The following is a 19,878-nucleotide window of genomic DNA, read 5'->3' as shown; positions in this document are numbered from 1 at the left end:
CTTACAACTCTAACGTATTTATTATGTATTTGTGAGGAATTTGCTGAAAAAAATGAGTCATTTAAAAGCACAGCAATAAATTGAAGGGGTTTTGTGGAATAGCACGAGGATGCAGAAAGAAGTGCATTAAATTGGCTTGCTCAGCAGAGTCAGTCCATCCTGATGAAGGTGATGCAGCTGCAGAAATGAAGCGGTTTTTATTCTGTTCTCAGTCCTTTGCTGGAGTGAGACTGTCTGCAGTGCCCAGACTTCAGAATCTTCCCAAACAAATGACCCATTATTGCACTAGTCAAAGACAGGGTTTTCTTGACAGAGAAACATGATGTTGCTCTGCCCATTGACCAGCAGAACAACCGAGGGTGGTCCCTGAGGGGGGGGAGATTTCTGCCTCTTCAAATGGGTGAAGGTTAGAGATGAGCAAAGTGTTGTGGAAACAGTCCTGGGGATTGCCCTGGTCTTGGGAATGAGATCTGAGCTGGGGCAGGAGCTGTAACTTGTCCCTTCTATAGGGAAGCTAATGGGATCATGCTGGAGATGGTTAGATGTTCAACACCGGGTTTCTGTACATCAGCTGTAATTTATATTTGGCTCCGGCCTTGAAAGGGGAACTCCTGGCTCGAGTTTCCAGCCCTTCTGCAGTGTTATCTTCTGTGAGCCTTGTTTTCCAAGAGGAGGTTTGTTTGGTGCCCAGCTGAGGACACAGGAGTGCTCACAGGCACCTCGAGCCTGGCATCTCCAGTGGCGACAAATGAGCTAGTGCCGGGCTCTTCAGTGCGGGTCTCTAAGTGCCTGATAACTTGTCTCGTTGTGAATATAGCATAGTACATCTCAGTTAAGATGTGTGCCTGCCTTTCTCACCTTTCCCCCTCTCTTCTTTTGTTTCCTGCAGTTTCTCTGTTTGAAGAACATCCGAACCTTCCTCAAAGTGTGTCATGACAAATTTGGGTTAAGAAACAGTGATCTGTTTGATCCCTTCGACCTCTTTGACGTACGGGATTTTGGAAAGGTAAGGGTCACTCCTGAGGGTAATGGTTCTGGCACCGGGGGTTCTTTGGGCTTATGCTGCAGGCTTTGGATGAATATATCAATGCTTTGTGGGTTTCTGAGCAGCTTCTGTGCCCTTAACCCATGCACTGGGCACCTGTTTCCCTGTGCTTGGGATATTTGCTTACGTAGGGGATGGTGTTGCTGCGTTCTTGGTTAGCGAAGGGAGATGAAGTCCTCAAGCTTTCTGCTGTAGATTGCAAAGCAATCTAAAAACCTTGGGAGTATATGAAGAAATGTCTTTTTTTTGAGGGCATCAGAATATCTGTGTGTTCATAAGAGCTGTTGGAGGAGGTGGTAGCCCTGGGGCTGCTGCTGCTGCTGTGGGGTTGGAACACTAGGTCCTCTTCCCAGCTCTGGCTGCCCTGCTGGGTGACTCGGGCAGAGCCACGCCACCTCCTTGCCTGCGACCTCCCTGTGGGAATGCTACTGTCAAACCAGTGTTAAGCATCATCCCAGCCTGGGGTTGAACAATGTCTGTGCTGTGTGTCACCTGCATGGGAGAGGAGAGCAGGGTTTGTGTGTGCTGTAAGGGCTGGTTGTCACCAAGAGCTGAACCAGACCCAGCTGAGAGGGAGGAAAATCCTTCCTGATTTTTACACGTGGTTGCTTGTCCGTACCCCGGCTTTTGACACCAGCAGCATTGGAGCTGTGCTGTTACTGTGATGGGTACTGCGCTCAGGGAAGCTATTACACAGGGCAATCGCTATATTCTTCAGTGGAAAAAGTGTTAAAAGATTTATTAAAGCTCTCTATTGTTTTACCTATTTCCAGCTACCAGGCATAAACTGCTGGAAGGCATCTTCTCTTCTGATTATCCAGAGAGTAGAATTGCACTGCTGATGGGGATATATTGTTTGATATTTATTGCCTAATTTATTTCTGGACCATTATCTGGAATGTGCAATTGTAGGGGCTTGTTTTATGAGTTTTTGTGATTTATGAAATACAAGGCGGCTTTTGTTGTTCTGGGAATATGAATGCACAGAAGGAACCTTTTGGGCTGGGGAAAGAACTGCTGCTAATTAAAATGCTGCTTTATTGTCGCATTGCTTCTTGCTTTGTGCTGTTTCAAATTGCCTAAGATGCCTGTTAACAGAGTTAAACACTGCTGGAACGTGTGAGCTGAACACAGTTTGGTTTCCTTTTGGTCTGGTTAGGGAACAGCTATTCTCTCCTCCTTATGGTTACTCTTTGGGAGAGCGTTCAGGTCTGTGGCTTGGGGAGGAGACAGGATTTGCCATTCCCTCTTTCCTTGTGGCAGTTCAGGTTTTTAGGAGACTTTGGAAAGAAACTTGTCATAAACTTCCAAGAAATCCAGATGTACTTTATTGCCTGGATCCTGCTTATTTTCACATGCATTGCCATCCTCAGCCAACCTCCTGAGCTGTGGGAGGCGCAGGCTCTGTACACAGAATCCTCGCTGATCTTTTCCCAGCGCAGCTTTTTATCAGTGCACGGGAGGTATCAGCTCTTCAAGGCTGCACCACCCTCAACCCCTCTGGAAGCCTGTCAAAACATCCCCATTGTCTTTGCCACCTTTCATTCCCACGTTGTCCTCAGATCTGTGTTCAGCAGCGGCAAAGCAAATAAACAGGGAAAAATCTGCTGTCGACCAAAGCGCCTTTCCTTTCTGAGTCCCAGTGAGAGCAAAAGGAGTCTCTAATCCACGGTCCCACTGGACAAGCCCAGGCTTCACCACACCAACTCCTTCCTGGAGCCGTTCATCGCTTGGATCAGCAGGGCTGCTCGGCGCTTAGGCTGTGCAGGACAGCATAGTAACAGGAGACCATTTAATTACATGGAAACCCTGGCGGGGCTGCGTTGGGTGTCTCCTTTCTGGATGCCACTGAAGTGGTTCCTTCTCCAAAGCAGGGGCCGGTGGGCAGTGACTGCTGCAGTAGCATCTGGGTTTGCTGCAGTGTAATTACACAGTAGAAAGGCAGGGGCTTCCGTTCCTGTGGAGCCAACCTGTGTGCGCAGGGCTTGTGCTCTGGAGCCTGCAGGGCCCTTCAGGGCTTCTGAGTGTAAGAAAAATGTTGGTGCTTTAAAAGAGGAAGAAGAATCAGATCCGAGTCTCACCGTGGCCGGCTGCTGTTCCGAGAGGGGTTTCCACAGCTCCCTTTGGCTTCTGAGCCAGCACTTCATCAAGCAGGAGCTGCTGTGGGACCTATGGAGCCTGCTCTGGAGGAGCAAGCGTGGCCGGGGGCTGCTTGAGTCCAGAACATGAGGATTTTGTCCGTGGTTTTGCCAGTTCCTTGAGTTTTAAGCTTGGGAAGTGACTTCTTCCTTCCTGTGACCAGGATCACAGCTGGTGAAAGGGGATCGGGAGCCATCTGGGCTTCTCCGGCCGAAATCCCTGCGGAGCTGAAAAGCTCCATCTCTGCCTTTGTGGGATGCCGGGTAATTGGCAAGTGCAGGCTTCTCCCAGATAGATGCGTCATGTTTCTTGTAATCCTGGTGCAGTGTTTCCCGGTCCCGTGAGGGAGCCCAGGAGCCACTTCAGATTGCTCACAGCCACTGTTCTCCCCAGTGCCCCGTTGTTCAGCAGTCCCACTGTGACCAGACATGCTGTGTGTCACGACAGAGGCTTCCAGAAGTGACCTGAGATGCTGACCACCTCTGTCTCTAGTTGTGCCCCTTTGACACCTCGAAAGACTGTGTTGTTACATTGATTAATGCAAGTTGGCTCTTTATTGTTTTTTGTATCTTATCCCTTTAAAGTGGCTCAGAAGGCACTGTCTGATCACTGCTGGCATCTGCACGAGTGTTCCTGTGTGGCCGTGTCCTGCTGCAGGATGCAGAAGCAGTGCAGTGTTGGTGCTGCACACAAGAGAACCCCTGCTGACATCACTGGGTCCCTCATCAGGCTCCGGGCTGGCAGGGGGAGCCCTGGGGTGCTGCGCTCAGGTTCCCTGGTTCAGCCTGGCTCAAAAGAAGTTGGTGCTCGTGCCCCGTGTGCTGTTTTACTTCATGCACCTTTAATAGCATCGCGGTGTAAAATGTAACTCCTGTTGGACTTGCTAATTTATTGGCACCAACCATAATGAGATAACATGTACATAAATATGGGTTAAACTCTTTATCACTCTGTTAGGCAGCATGGGGGCAGCGGGCTCGTTAGAGGCAGTTACTCTTTTTCAATAACTTGCAGAAATGTACTTTTTTGAGAAATATAGTTCAAATATCCATAAAGCGATGGAGCCCTGTGTCAGCTCCACTGCTCCCTGTGCATGCGTCGGCTCCTGCTCCTCCTGTGCTCCTGCCCTGGGTTTCATCGTCCTCAACTTCTTTTGAAGGTCCTGTGCTATTTGGAAGAGCTTTTTATGTAAGGCTGGGGCCTTTCCTACCCTGGCCCCTGATACCAAGTGATGCTGTGGTGGGAAAGGATGGGGATGTGCCGGTACCATTGGAGTTGAAGCGTTGAGTCCCCGCTGTAAAGCATTGGTGTCTTTGGTGTAACAGCACCCCCGTCCACCTGGGGGTGGGAGGGTGTTGGGGAGCATGAAGGGACTCAGCTGCATCATCCCCTGACCCCCTCCCAGCACACACAGCACCCGCTTGCCAGAGAGCCAGAAAACTGGTTTGTGCTGGGTTTGAGGCAGGAGGGTGGGGAGCGTTGTCAGAGTTACTGAAGGGATTAATAACTGAGACGTGGTGGTTTGGGTTTCTGTTTCTCTGCTGAGAATTCCCCTCCCTCCCCCAATTCTGACCTCATGTACAAGTCAACGGCCTTGCAGCAGTGTTTTAAAGGGTGCTTTATTAACAGAGATTGGGCATATGAAGGGAGAAACGGGGAGATTTACATGGAATAGTGCAGGTAGCCAGAAACTACAAGGCTTTCAGATCAGCTGCCTTTTGGTGCTGCACCAAAGCAAGCCCAGTGCCTGCCCTCCCGCGGTGTCCTGCTGGTGCTGGGACCAGCCCTCCTCCTCCCATTCCTCACTTCTGGGGGTTTCTCCTGGCATCTTGTAGCCAGGAGCAAGCTAAAAGCAGAGGTTTTCCTGAGTGCATGAAGCCATGGGTCTGGAGGGGAGAGCAGTGCTGCATGGCTCTGCAGTGCTGGGATGGGGCTGTGGCTCTGCCTTTGCCTCCTGCTTGTTCCCAGATCCCAGGGGACCGGGCATTCTTACGGACCCCCCTGGTTGTGTCCCTCTGTGCCAGTGCCTCAGATGCTGCTACGTGGTGGTTGGATGCGTGTCAAGGAGATGCTATCGCAGAGGAAAGTGTTTCTAACTGCGGTGTAGCTGCACCCAGCGTGTGCTGCAGGTGGGGAGGGCAATTCTCCAAAAGGGTGTGTTTTGTTTTATTCTTTCTTTTAACTCCCTAGAGAGCAGTGCAGTAACTGCAGAGAGGATCCTGGGTGTGACTGTGGAGTGGCCAGGGACGTGCTCACCGCCTGTCCTGGCAAGCTGCGGCTGCCCCATCCCTGGCAGTGCTCAAGGCCAGGTTGGACACAGGGGCTTGGAGCAAGCTGCTCCAGTGGAAGGGGTCCCTGCCCGTGGCGGGGGCTGGAGCTGGAGGAGCCTTGAGGTCCCTTCAGCCCAAACCAGGCTGGGTCTGTGCTTGTTTTTCCAAGCAGCTGAAGGTTCATGTGCAACTTTGCTGCTGCCCACAGGGCTTTGCCTCGAGCCCTGGGTGCTGCGGTCCCTGCCTGAGGGAGCAGCCCCAGCTCCAGGAATTGTATGGGAGCGTGGGAGGCAGCCCGTGGGTGCCTGTGCAGGGCCATCACCCTGCCAGCTGATGATTAACTCCCCAGTTGCCTGCAGGAGCTGGGGGTGGTGTTTGGTCCTTCCGTGCTGGCTGCTGGTTGCTTGGCTGGTGCCAGGTCAGTCGGTGTTTGTCCACCAGTGTTTTAAACGGCTTTGCTGGAATTTTGCTGGAGGCTTGGGTGTTGAAACGGACACTTCAAATGGCAAAAGCAGATGGGAACAACATGGGTTGGGTTTATCCCCGTGCCTTGCCATCTTGAGGGATCATTTGGGCTTGGGGGCTGTTTGTCTCACACTCCGTGTGTTCTGAGCTCTGTATTGCCTGGGACACACCAGCGGTGCAGGTTCACCTTCGGTGATGCTGTTGGACATGGGGTGATGCAGGGACCCTGCTCCCATCCTCCTGCTCCTGGCACCATGATCCCATCAACTGGGGTTCGTGCAGTGTTGGCCACTGCAGCGTGCCCAGCAGATGCTTTCAGTTGGGATGCTAAAATTGTCTACAGGAAACCCTGACTCTGAACTTCCCCAAAACACAAGGCACATGTATTAGAGTTCTGTGGCAAGTGAAGCGAGGACCAGACAGAGCTTTCTGCTGCGTGGGACTGTTACCGGGGTGGTGTTTGCCATGAAGATGTGGTAGGTGCTACCACACCTGTAGTAATGTGTGTTTTTAGGCTCCATAGCCTGGAAATTTCTCCCTGCTGCGATCTGAATAGTGCCCTGAAAGGATCTGGTGGGCTGTGAGTCTCCCCAGCTGCCTGTCGCTGTTAATGTCAACAGGGGCACGCTAATGTGTTTGTGGTCTTCAGAGAGCTGGTAACAGCACCACGGCCTTAAACCATGCATAGGCAACAAGCTGCTGATGGCTGCAGCTGGGTTTTCAGTGCATCCGAAAGCAAACCCCTCTGAGGAGCACCCGGGTTCACGAGCATTGGGGGGTGGCTTGGAGCTGTGGCCCTGGTATCACTCCTGCAGTGAGGGGATCCCGTTGGGCTCCCACCACACTGGGGGAGCAGAGGCTTCTGCTTGTGCTGGGGCTGGTGAGGACCTGCACAGCTGAGAGCAGGCACCCGCGGGTGACCGAGGTCTGCGCTCACCGGGGCTGGGTTCTGTGCCAGGAAGTGCCCGCTGGCACCAGACCCGCTCCTGTGGTTCCCTGGGGCTTTGCCAGGGGCTGCTCCAGGGAGTCCTGCCCCGGGCTCGGTGCCTCTCTGAGGGCTCTGCTCGGTGAGGACCTGCATGAGTGATGCTGCGCTGGTGCAGAGCAGGGAGGGGGTGCTGCGGGGTCCTCGGCACATGCACTGGGGCTGTGAGGCTGGGACCTGGTGTCCAGCACAGCGATGGCAAGGCCGTGTCCCAGCAAGGGGCTCCTGGGCTGGAGCAGGAGCCAGGCACCGCTGCTGGTGGCTCTCTGGGATTCACCTCAGCACCAGTTTTAGCTGTGCTGTGGCAAATTCTCCCTGCTCTTCCCCTTTCTCTCTTCCTGCTTCCCTCTGCTCCGTTTACAGCTGAGCAGCTCCTCGGTGGAGCTGCGAGAGCCAGGATGTTCCTTCTGCGTTTTGTTTCCTCCTTGGCTGCTCTCCCCTGTATTTTTCCAAGAGGTCACATTAGGGGGGTTTATGTTTCAGATCAAACGAGTATGGGCAGGGTCTTTGCTAACTTCCATTGTCCTAATGGGAGAATTTTGCAGTTGAGCCTTAAACAGCAATGGAAGTGTTTTAATGGGTGAGGAATCCAAGGTATTGATCAGGACGGGATAAATGGTACCCTTAATGTGCATGAAATTGATCTTTCTGTACCTTCCTGATTTGTCTGAGCTCTTCTTCCAGTAATTTTAGACAAGATCTGGGAGAAAAGGATTCTGTTTTCCCTTGGAAAGCTAAAGCACTTGCTGGTCTGTGTCTCCAGAAAGGGGAGGGGGCAGAAGCCAGCCAGGCTGCTCGGGGTGACCCAACAGGGTTTGGCTATCTTTGGAAAAAGCGTGGTTTCCTTTCCTGTGTTGTTGGGCATTTGAGGCTTGGTGATGCACCGAGCATCCTCATGACTGGAAGATGCTGCAGGCAGAGTCAGTCTTTGCATGCTGTGGTGCCCGGTTAGTGCGTCTGCCATCACTTGAGCTTAACCATTCAGGGTGCATGTGCTTGGGGATGGGAAGGAAGAACCTCCCAGGTAGTATTGCTTAAGGGAGTCTTGGAATGAAAGGAATCCTGTATTTCATGACGAACTCTTCAGATTTCTCTGCTCCTTGGAACTGCAGCATCTGCTGCTGAGACCGTCCCAAGGCCGAAGCTTTGGCTACAAGTGATCATTAGCATTTCCTGAAGCAGATCAGCGCAGGCGTGTAACCAGGGTTCAGAACAGGCAAAAGTGAAGCTCTTGGTCTGAAGGTGCTGGCACAGCTGAGCTCCGTCCGCCCCAGTGCTCAGGGTCCTGCTTGAAGGGCTCCCAGACCCAGCGTTTCTGTTCCTTTCTTCCAGCTCTTGCTCCTCTCCTGGCCCCAGCCCTGGCCAGGCTGGGGCTGTGCACCCGAGGGACAGCAGCGCTTGCCCTCTGTGCTTTGCTGCTGCAGGTCACAAGCATCACCCATCAGGGGTGAGGCTGTGGCTGGTTTGGTTGGTTCACTTGCACTCTCAGCATTAATGGTGTGTGTGTAAGTGAGACATTCTCCTCCTCGACATCGCTCTCTTCCCACTAATTATATATTACAACGTAATTATGGTAACAAGCAAGCATCCTTAATGCGTCCTGGGTGAAGCTAATGACGTGGACACGCTGAACTCTGTGGCATTTGTCAGGGTCTCCTATTCCCAGCCTCTTGTCTGGGATTTCAGGAACTTCTGAGCCATCATGCTTGCTGTTGCTCCTAGCGATGAGCGAGGCTTGTGTGGGAGAGGAGGGTGGGCTGCGGGGGAGGCTTCTCCCTGGCTAACAGATGGGGGGGATTTCACAGCCTGTGGCTCCAGCTTTGGAAAAGGTGGTCAGTACTTGAGGGCAAATGGAAAGATTCTTCCCCATGCACAGACCTTCCATGTTGGTGCTAGGAGTGTGCACTGAGCTAAACCAGAGCTGGGGATCCCAGGGGGATTCTGAGGGTGATAGCAAGGGGGTTTCTGTGGGACCCTGCTCTCCTCTGGGCACGTGCAAATGGCAAAGCAACTGGAGGTTGTGCTGTGATTTACAAGAAGCGCCCGGAGAGCTGGGTGAGCAGCAAGTCTGGAGCATCACTCTCTGCTTCCCGGCGATGTGCCTGAGCCCCTTGGGGTGCAGCAGCTTCCCGATGGGAAACTGAAACTTGGCTTTCAGAGCCAGAGGACTGGGAGGATTATTAAAGAACGGGATGTCTTTCTTCGATGCTGCAATAGTGCCTCAGTCCCTGTGTGCAGCCGTTCATCAAAAGGACCTCTGTGCTCCGGGATCAGAGCTGAGATCACAGCTCACTGCAGATGGGAACTGCAGTGGCTGAGTCCCACTTCCAGCAGATATGAATACCCCTTGTACAGCATCGGTCCGTCTTGAACCCGCACACACATCCTGCTCCCATCCTGCCCTTGAAGGAGCAGCTTTTGCACATCAGTTTTACTTTAGCAATGAAAGTTCTGGCTCCTGGAAGTAACACAGCGAAGCTGCCTGCGAGGGCTCTGCATGTGGGTACACCAGTGTGGGGGACAGCCCATGGAGCCCTCCAGGTCCCGGAGGGGCTGCTCCAGGGAGGAGTTGGAGATGGATCCACCAGCGTGTGGGTTGGGTTGGTTTTGTTTTTCAGCTGGGATGTTTCATCCTCTTGTAGTAGGCACTGGGCAGGAAGCTAACTTTGAGCATCTTCCTCTAATGCAGCAGTTTGGGATGTTCTGATTGCTATGGACTTAGATGACAGCTCCTCTGTGGGAATCTGGTTTTGGGGTCTGAGTGCTCAATGGGATTAGACTTCTATGGCATCTAAGATCATGCACAGGTGTCTACCAGTCACTGGCAGAGTCTGGAGCAGACCTTGAACTGAATGTATTGCCCCGGAAGCAAAAACCCCTGTTGAGCTTGCTGGTATTTTTGAGGTAAGGAAGGCAGTTGGGTCAGGGTCATTGGTCTGTGTTTAATCTAAATACGAAATTGAATTTCACGTGTGCACAGAAAAACCCACAGCTGGGAAGTGGATAAACTGTTGGGTTGAGTCCAGCCTGCAGGGAGCCCTGTGGAGGGCTCTTGCCTTGAGGCCCCACTTGACTCCGGTGTTTGCTCAGCCCATTCCCTGCATCAGCCAAGTCCCCGCATGCTGCCGCCCGCCCTCACCTCGCCTGCTCTCATAATATTGTTCTAATTACTGGAGTGTGAAGAATTGACTCCTAAAATGCCTCCTGGCAGATTCCATTTGTGCATTGATGAAATCTCCCCTCGCTGCCGGCTGCCCATTAGCGTCCAGCCTGTCCTTGCATCCAAACTTCTCCACCACCCTTCCCGGGCACCCCGGGACACGCTGGTTCTGTTGGCTGGAGGTGGAGCACCATGAGCACAATGTGGGAGTTGACCCTGGTCCTCTGGGTCCTGCTGGTCTGTATTCACAGAGCTGCTTCTGCTGATGAGGGTCCAGAGTGGATTTCTGGGGGTACCCTGGGCCAGCCGGGGCTGGCTGCGGTGCAGGGCTTGGGGAGCAGGAGCTCTGCTGGTCCTCAGGGAAGGGCTTGGGGAGATGCGGTTGTTGAGGAGGCCGAGCTCTGAACCCCCTTGGAGCAGGGATGTTTGTGGTGCTCTTTGCCTGCGTGTGGTCACTCCTTTGTGTCCCCCCAGTGTCTGGCCCTTGAGGAAGGAGTTGTCAGCTCTGCCCGGAGTTTCTGCTCCCTGGCTGGGTGCAGGGAGTTGCAGCAGGTTCTTGTGCCCGTGCAGTCATCTGTTGATGTTGCAGAGAATCCAAGGGGTATGGTTTACGTGCTCTCAAAGGGGGTTTGTTTCCTTTAAAAACAACAATAGTGTGGGAATGTTTCCAGAGGCTTTTCTTCAGGTGAGCAGGGGGCACTTCAGTGATGCTCTGGGTTTTCTGCATTTGTGAGGGGCTAAATCCTTGAAAAGTAAAGCTGACATCTCAGTTAAGAAGCAACTGCAGGGCTCCTGGGGCTGAGGCTTCAAGGAAAATGCCAGGGAGGAAGTTTTCTTTGTAACATTAGGGACTGGGCAGCTTTTGAGCATCTGCTGATCCCAGAGCACTTGCAGTAGGTCCTCAGAGCAGGGGGGATTCCAAACACAAGGGAAGGTTCAGGAAACCTGTCCTGGACCAGGCTAAGGAGACTGCCCAGGGACACAGCCAGTCCGTGGCCAGGGATGCTCAGCTTTGGGCTTCTTGTTTTCTCCCTTCATCCCTTCAGAGTGCTGGGAAGGGGCAGCGCTGGGAGCCCTGGCAGCGGATGGAAGGAGCTGCATGGCAGGGCTGGTGGGTGCTGCTGCTGAGCAAACTGTTCCGGCAGTGGGGTTTGGCTGCGCCAGTCCTGGGAGCTGTTGGGTTCTGTGAGGTCGCACCACAAGCTGCAACAGGCGCTTGCTGCTGTTTGCACCGTGTGTTACAGGAGTGAGTAACAGCAGCAAACACTGAATTTCAGGCACTCTGCTCTTCTCCAGCTCAGTCTTGCCACAGAAGGGCTTGTAAAGAGGCTGCAATCGATGAGAGTCAGTCGCAGCAAGTTCCTGTCTGTGTAAGCGGTCTGAAGGACAAGCAGATCAGTAGAGTTTTGTGGTTTGGCTTCATCCTATTTCCAGCTCCATTAACTCCATTTTTACTCTGTTCTCTTCTGAAACATAAATGAGTAAATGCCATAACTAGGGCACACTTCAGGAAAAATGCAGCATGACTACAAATATGAGTGACCTGACTAAAAGAAAGGTCAGATAAGAGGCATTACCCAGTACAGTTTAAGGGTATCAGGGTGTAACTTGGCATACTGGCTTACCCACGTGTTCAGCAAAGAGGACCCGTGGAGAGAGATAAGAGGTGCAAGATATGGAGAGGGGAACTTCCCTGTCCTGCGTGTTCACATTGTGGGCAGCACAGGATGTGCAGTGGAAGAGGGATTTGATCCCAGTGGTTACCCGTGGTGTGCTTGGAATCCCGGAAGGAAAGCGCTCCCTGTGTTGGGACTAAGGCAGGAGCTGCCCGGCGGCTCTGTGGCGCAGCCCTCGTGCTGCTCCTGTTTGGACAGGCAGGGCTGTTCGCTTGGCTGCTCCTGGGCATGTGCTGAGCAAACCGGCACCGCAGCGTGCGCGGAACTGCTCTGTGCAGTTTGGAGCCTGACCCGGGAACCAGAGCTCAGGGGCTGTGGGCAGGAACCTGCGGGTCCTGGCTGGGGCACACGTGTGGAGAAGGAAAATACCCGGTTCCTGAAGCAGCTCCTGGGCAGGTCCTGCTGCTGGGGCTGGGGATGTTGGATGTGGTGGTGTTTTCCCAGGCTTTGCTGTGGATGCGTTGCCATCAGCCCCCGTGTGTTTCTGCCCGTCTTTGCCTCTGCTCCCACCCATTTCCCGGCCTAAAGCTCTCCAGATATTCATGCAAGTACGGAAACACATCCAGATTCTGTCAGAGAGAAATGCAGTACAGAGAAACCCCCCTGGAGGGCAGGAAACAAGTGGATGGGGATTTACCTTGGAGGCTAAGAGGGCTCTTCTTCTCATTTTGCTTGTCCTGCCATGAAACGCAGTTCCCTGAACCGGAGCTGTTGCTCTACAGTTCTGCACCGTCTGGGGGGGTGCAGGAACAAACCTGTTCGAGTTCTCCTTTGTGTTTTTGAGGGACAGTGATAATTCCCCCAGTGCCGCCGCTTATTTTGCTTCCCTAATGCCGGTGTTTGAACAGTTTCCTTTCTTCCTCCCCTCGCTCAGGGTGCGGTTTCAGAGAGCTCTCTTCTCCAGGAGATTTAACCACGTGAAGCCAACAGGGGCTGAACTTCAAAGCGAAGCATGTGAATAAATATTATCCTGACTTGAGGCTACTATTTATTCTTTTTCTTCGGAAACAAAACAAACTCGTACATGCCTTCTCCAGCCCCGGAACTGAGTGCTCTCTTTTTTAACCTCTGTGGCAATGGCAGCACTGTATTTGCTCTGCTTTGCTCAGATGATGGCTCTCTCTGCCTCTCAAGAGTACGGGTATGTTTGAATACTGGGGGAGAATACTGCAGCCCAGGCCCAGGTGCTCTGCTTGTGCTTGCCTGGCATCCATGGGTCACCAAGGGATCAGTCCCTGCTGTGGTGGGAACCCAGACCTGCACCTTGGAGGATCAGGAGGGTGTTTGCTTCAGTGGCTGAGAGCTGAACATGGGTTGTGTCAGGACTGGGTATTTTGCTGTGGGATTTGCTCCCTCTAAGTGCTTACAGTCAGCAAGTCCTTGTGTCCCAGGTGCCCAAAAGAAGGCATCAGTTTGGGTCCAGACAGCCCAGTTTTGTAGAGCTTGACTTGCAGAAGGTGTTGAGCGCTTTTCACTGCAGACCCATGCAGGCGAGCACCAGGTGCTGCTGTGGTGCCCCTGTCCCGTTTGTGTCCTGCCGTCTGGTTCACCTCTGCTCCGCAGATCCACATGGGGAAAGCCTTCATGCATAGGGAATAACAATGAAGTGATGCCATCTGATGTTTTATGTATGAGGAGGCACGGGCTGTCAATAATCCTCTATGTTCTTTAATGCGAACTCTCTCTGCGTTCCTGCTGCTGGCTGATGACACCAATTAATTTTATTGTTTGGAAATAATCCTCTGTGGTGTGCGATTTGCATGGCCTGGGCCTTATGCTTTCTAATGATTTCTCTATTAATTTCACTGCTGCCAATAAGCCGGAGATGCCTTTCAAGTGGAAAGGGAAACATGACCTAGTACCATGGATAAAATGTTAGTAAGAGCAAGTTAAATCCCGTTAGCAGTGTTGGGGCCCTGGCCGCTAAAGACACACGAGCTGCTGAAGCACAGCAGTGAGCAGAGTGCTGCACGGGATGTGTGTGGATGCACAAGAGTGTGGAGCTGGAACTTTATGAACAGCTTTAAAATTGACATAGAATCGGCATTTCTGTCCCCTCCTGCTCCAGCCGATTGTCCCCTGGTCAAAACAGAGTTGACCCAAATAAATTAGATTCCTGCGCCTCCCTGTGCGCTGGAAATGCTGCAGCCGGGCTGGCCTCGCTGTAGCAGTGCTTGTGCTTTGCTTCCATCCCTGCTTCTTGGTCTGAAGGTGGACCTGGTGATTGCTCCTCTGCAGTGCTGCTTTGCTACCCTGGTGTCCGCCTTTGTCACCCTGCGTGAGGAGCTCGCTCTGTGCCCTGGGCCAGGGGTGATGCGCAGGTGGGTGCTGCCATTCACTGTCATGATTTTCAGCATCGCCAGCCTTGTGGGTGTCCTCAAGCCTTGCTGTCCGTACAGCCTGCGCCCGTCCAGCTGGAGCCCCACAGGCAAGGTATATATGCAAGAGTTCCAGTGTAAACCATTAATGACTCGGGTACTTGTCATTGCAAGTCCATCACGACTCCTGAGAGCCAGCAAAGTGCTTTGCGGGGCTGGGAGAGGAGCTGTGGTGTATGGAGCTCACCACCCAGGCAGGGTGAAGAATAGAGCTTTGTAGTAGTGGCATTGTAGAAATGTTCAGCTAAATCCCAGTCAGCTGCTGCTGCGCACCCACAAACCCATGAGGACCGTCATGGAGAGCAGCTTCACCGGCTGCTCGCAGCCTGCCCCTACATCAGCGGAATGAAATAAGGTTAAAGTTACGATGAAGTCACTTGAAATTGTCCTCCTTCAGCCTTTGGAAGGATTCAGCTCTCGTGGTGTGGCTGTCGGCACGCTCGCGGCTGGTGCTGACTCTTCATCCGCTTCCTTCTGAGAGGGAAAACTGTTCCTGTAATGCAAGAAAATATCCCCACATCAACAGTGTGGAAGTGAAGCAAGAAGGGAGGGGAAAAGAAAACAAATCGGTGCAGGTTGTGACCAAAATATTTATGTGGAGATTTATATAAACACGCAAATATTTATTGCTTTAATGTTCGAGTTGCTGTGCTGTGAAGCTTTGTGGTTCCTGCGTAGAGCTCTGAGCCTGAAGTGTTGGTAATTGAGGGTATGGACTCCTGGGGCTGAAAGTTCAGTCAGAGATGGGTGTGTGCAGGGGGGGAAGTGCCCAAAAACTCGCCCAAAACACCCCCGTGTGCCCAGTGCCCGCCTCTGCAGTTGCTTCTCCAGAGCCAGAGCGAGCTGGGCTCTCTTTCCCCCCATTGCTGTGCAGCGAAGGGAGCGTGCCAGCTCTGGTTCATAATTCATAGTTTTCCAGCCTGATGCTGCTGGGAGAACAAGGGGGACATTGAGAGCAGTGGCTGCAGAGGAAACCGAGCCCTGTCCCTGCTCCCACCCAGGCAGCCCCCACAGGGAAAGCTGCTTTAGACACGGGACTGGGGTAAATACTATTCTAGCGCCAGGGTGACATTCTTCCCCACGATGCTTTCTTCTCTTTTCTCTCCCTTATGGGCTCTAATCTTCCAGTGTTATAAGAAGTGAGGGGTAATGGAGCTATTGGCATTTTTAAATATGTATGAACTCAGGAAAGCCAGAGAAACAAGGAGCGACGACAGCAGAAAACAGATGCGAGCTGGTCTCACAGCCGTGGCATTTAACATGTGTGGGGTATTTTTCTGGTGTCTTAAGTCATTATTCATAGGCGAGGCATGATGTTTCTGTCCTTCTCACATATAGATTACTATTAGTTTTAAGGAGGAGGCTGTATCTGGGCTGCAGCTGTGATTCTGCCACAGAAAGCTGATCGTGCAGTTCTACCTCTGGCTTGCTGGGGTTTGCTGCTGGCAAAGGAAGATGTTTCCTGCTTCTTGTTGGGGTCAATCTGGTTGGTGACTCAGTCGAATGGGCTCTGTGGGACACAGGGATGTTTGTGACAGACCTGCACAGATGTATTTTCTGCGCGTATGTATTTGCTGTGATGGTCAGGTTTGGCTTCCAGGAGTCGAACGGGTCTGTCCCATCCCTTCATCACCTTTGCCTGGTGGGGCTTTTGCCAAGAAGCAGGGCAGATGCTCCTGATTGCTTCTGTTTGCACTTTGATTTGCTGGTAAATGACTCTGGGTTATTCTCAAATTCTTCCATAAACAGCAGATGTGTGGGTTATCTGTGCCAGGGACCTGCCCCCTGCATGGGCTGCCTCATGCACTCCCAAGAGAGCAAAGCATCTTGCTCACTGTCATAACAGTGCCGGCAGCCAGCGGGTCACATCAGGGCAGAATGGCACCGGCAGCTTGGGGCTGCTCATCTTATTAATTTATTGATCTATTTATTTATCTGTTTCCCCAAACAAGCTGTTAACTGAAAACACTCCTAAATTTGGCTGAAGTGCAGCCAATCGTTTTGTCTGAAAAGTGCATTTTTGGAGAAGATGCATTTCCTTGTTTTCACAATCTGCTTTTCCTTCCGTGAAAATCATATCTAACCTGTGGTTGGGGCTCTTCTGAGAGCTGGAAGTGCACAGAGGGGGAGAGCAGTGAGAGCAAACCTGGCCGGGGTTACCCTCTCCTTCCCTGATCTGCCTGTCCCATGGAGCATCCTGGCTGCTCCATAAGGGCTAAACCCCATTCCCTCCAAGGGGCCTGTCAGCAGAGCACATCTGACATGAATTTGTCACCACTGTGCATTGAATTTGTTTTTGCTGGGGAAGGGAATCTAGTGTGGGCAGGAGCTTGGAAAAAGAGGAGAATGGGCAGGGATGTGGTAGGGTTTCTGTGAGGGAAGGCAGGATTTGCTATCAGGGAAGGCTCCCCTTACCCAGGATATAATGATCTGATGTTCCACCACCAATGTTGCTGCTGCCCATTTGCACAGCAGCTGTGCCTGTTGTGGGAGCAGGGCTGGCTCTCAAGCTTATATTGGATTAACTTGGGTTCTTTGGGCTGTGGCCCGTAGCAGACATGGTGATGAAGGGCTTTCACGCCCCTGGCTGGGCAGGGATCGATACAGCTCAGTACGGGGTTTCTCTGTGGTTTGTGCTTTTCCAGGAAGACCTGGGGAGAAAAGATGCCATTTAAAGAAAATTACTGCATTGCCTATCAACTGAAAACCAAAGTCTTTTGTCCTGTCAATCATCTGGAGGCTTTATCTTGTCAGTCGCAAGGAGACTGTCTCCTTTTCGCTTGACTTTGCATAGACCTGGGTTTCTCCTTCATTCAGACACGCGAGTGTCGGCACAGTAGGTTTTGAATAAAAACATTATAGAAATGAATGTTAATGTTTTATCAGTATTTAAAGCAGACAGAAAATTGTAATGCAAGTTAATGTGTGTCCTCCTGCCCCACAGCTGAACCTCGGTGATGTATCCGGCTGTCACATAGAGGGAAGTGTCCTCCCCTCCATACACACCCGGGTGTGTTACACAGATCCCTCATGCCTGTGCTGGGATGTTACACGTGTACAGCATCACTGTGTGTTCAGGGGTATCGTTCTGCTCGAGCTGGAGGCCTGCTTAAGCTCCAGCAGTTTGGGTCGGTGCTGCTGGAGCCATCAATCCCTCAGTGCTCCTCCAGAGCGATGCAGGCTGCCCTGGGTCGCAGTGAGGCTCCTCTCCACTCGTGCCAGGAGCAGCCCTGCGGAGCAATGGGGATTGCATGGGGCTGGTGCTCCAGGCGCCGCGTGCCGGGACCGTGGCCTTGGCTCCCTCATGGGCTCACTGGGCAAAGGCCTTTTCCTGCCGCAGCTCTCCCCGGGCACGGCGCGGTGTCAGGAGCTGCTGCCATTGTTCTCGGCAGCCGCACGTTTCCCTTTGCAGGTGGCTAAGTATAGAAAGCTGTTGGATATATAAAGCAGTCATATGGAGTTTCCATCTGTCTCTCAGTCCCTCTTTGAGCAGGACACCTAGATATTGCTTTTACTCAGTGCCAAGGCTTTTATGGTGAGCTTTCGTGACTTAGGTGCCTTTGGTTGATGGTTCTTTGCCAAGCCAAGGTGAAATACTTGGCAAACAGGGACATCTCTTTGTAGCTGGGAAGCACAAATCAACCCTGTTGAGCTCTCAGCTGCAAACTTTGCACTGCAGCCCAGTTTAGTTTCTGCTGGGTGCTGCGTTTCCCAAGCAGGAGGGTGAGCGCAGGGAGCTCCATCCCCATTGCCTGTGGTAGGAGATGATGAACTTGTGTGTTGCAAGGGCTGCCTCTGGGCTGTGCAGTGTCTCTGGACAGGGACCAGTGCTGCTGCTAGCCCACCACTGTCACTGTGTGTCTGTTTCAAGAAGCCTGTCTCATTCCCAGAGAGTCTTCCAGTTCTCTACACATCAGTATTTTATAAAGTCCGGGCACCCATCCCCATCCCCAGGGGGTGAGCTGGGGCTGGGAGAGCCCAGGTGTGAGGACCCAGGGTGGCTCAGGTTGCCCTTGCTCCCCCATCGCCTCAGTCTGCATCCCCTTCCCTGCCATGGACACATGGACACGGCGTGTGTGCTGCAGACAGGGACAGATGGGACCCGGCCTTGCCTTTCGTTTCGCTGAGTGCAGATCCGTCTTAGCCAGGCTTTTCTTAATGGAAGACAAATTTGAGTCACTCCAGTTCTTTCTACACTGGTCTTTTTTGTTTCTTTTCCTTCTGAACCATAACAAAAGCTTTAGTGCACTGGGACCAGTAATTAGCTTCGCTCTTATTTTCTGAGTAACTCGCCTCTGAAGCACATGTGTGCTGGGAGGCTCCTGGGCACGTACAGGAGAACGGCCTCAGGGCTGAATTAGCATTTCTATTACATAAATTCACATTTCTTTTGTACATCAAGTGGTCGGAGGACCGCTCTGTATCAGGGGTTATTTGGGTGCTTGGCAGGCCCCAGGGAGATGCCCTAGCTGCTGACCCTGCTGCCATCCTTCACCTTTCATCCTCAAGCATCCTAAAGCTTCATGCGAACAGTGGATCCCTGCCAAGGAAGCAGCCAGAGGGCAGGGGCTGCTCCCGCTTGGCTCAACTGATGCTCGAGGACCAGGAGAGATGCCCTGAGGAGCATGTGAACTCCCTCAGGTTTGATAAACAGAGTCTTGCCTCTCCCCGTGGAGTTGAGCCTTCAGAATCAAAGAGCAGATGGCATGGAAAGCATCTTGCTCCATGACAGCCAGGTCTGCAGCAGAGCTGACAGAACACAGGAACTCACGCGTACAGTGATGGGTGCGCTCATCCCAGGTGGTTTTCAGGTTTTTCCAAGACTTCCTCTCTTGCTCAGTACAAAACCTGGTACCTGGGTTGCACCCATCTCCTGCCTCTTCCCAGAGCGAAGGTGATGGTGATGGGATCTTCAAACTCTGACTTACACAGCTTCAGCTGGAGGAGACAGTTATCCCCCAGGAAGTGACAGTTTGCAATTTCCTCATTGACCCCATGGTGTGCTAATGAGTGCGTTATGGGTTTGTGGGGCTCTTTGTAGCTCTTCTGTCCATGCAAAAGCCCTTCCTTGCATAGGGCTGGCAACTGTTCCCTCCTGCCTTACTGAGATCTCTTGGAGGTTCATTGCCTGTGCAGGGGCACAGCTTGCCCTCCTCCAGCAGTGATTATCTATTATTATTATCATCATCATCATCATCATCATTTATTATTATTGTTATGGAGGAGCAGTCACTCACGAGAAGAGGACTCGGCATCCTCCCTGGCTTTGGAGGAGGGAGCTAAAGCAAACAAAAGGCACAAAATCAGCTCCTTGCTCAGCTCCTTGCTCTCCTCCACCTCGTCACTTGGATTTGGGCAATCATTTTAATCTGCAGTTGGGCTTCTTGGCAGCAGGAGGATTTTTCGGTGACTGTCATTTTCCGTGTTACTTTCAGGCTGGTTGTTTCAGAACTCATTACCCGTGGCATTTATTTACAGAGGCTGGAAGCAGCCTGCACCAGGGGCACACAATGGAAATTGATTTACAGCGGTGCTGTGTGATCTAGAAAATGTCAATTTGTTTCTCTTGAGTCTATAAATTAGTTTTGATTCCAATGAGGTTTTCTACTGTACTTATAAATCAGTTCCCAAGGTGCTTCATGAGTGTGGGAAATTAAAGTAGTCGAGCAGCAGCCCTGTACCATGGTGTTGCTGATGCAGCTTTATTGTGGTGCTGCTCTTCTGCCTATGGATGCAGGGCTGGGCGAGCGCTGATGCCAG

At 52.2% G+C, this 19,878-nt stretch overlaps 1 protein-coding gene across 5 annotated transcripts in view; it reads left to right on the top strand.

Annotated features, from left to right (window-relative positions):
- Nucleotides 1–19,878, top strand: part of VAV2 (vav guanine nucleotide exchange factor 2) — a 105,417-nt gene that overhangs the window by 24,978 nt on the left and 60,561 nt on the right. For all 5 annotated transcript variants that reach the window (XM_061352379.1, XM_061352380.1, XM_061352381.1 and 2 more), the window contains exon 2: nt 890–1,006. In XM_061352379.1, coding sequence (XP_061208363.1) covers nt 890–1,006 — 117 coding nt within the window. The remainder of the gene's footprint in view (nt 1–889; nt 1,007–19,878) is intronic.

The sequence above is a fragment of the Neopsephotus bourkii genome, unplaced genomic scaffold (assembly GCF_033783945.1).
Source record: "Neopsephotus bourkii isolate Nb327-2 ecotype Australia unplaced genomic scaffold, CSIRO-AGI_Nbou_v1 NB_659, whole genome shotgun sequence".
NCBI classification, from domain to species: Eukaryota; Metazoa; Chordata; class Aves; order Psittaciformes; family Psittacidae; genus Neopsephotus; species Neopsephotus bourkii.
Note: the sequence above shows the minus strand (reverse complement) of the source record. Positions and strands in the feature narration are given on the sequence as shown.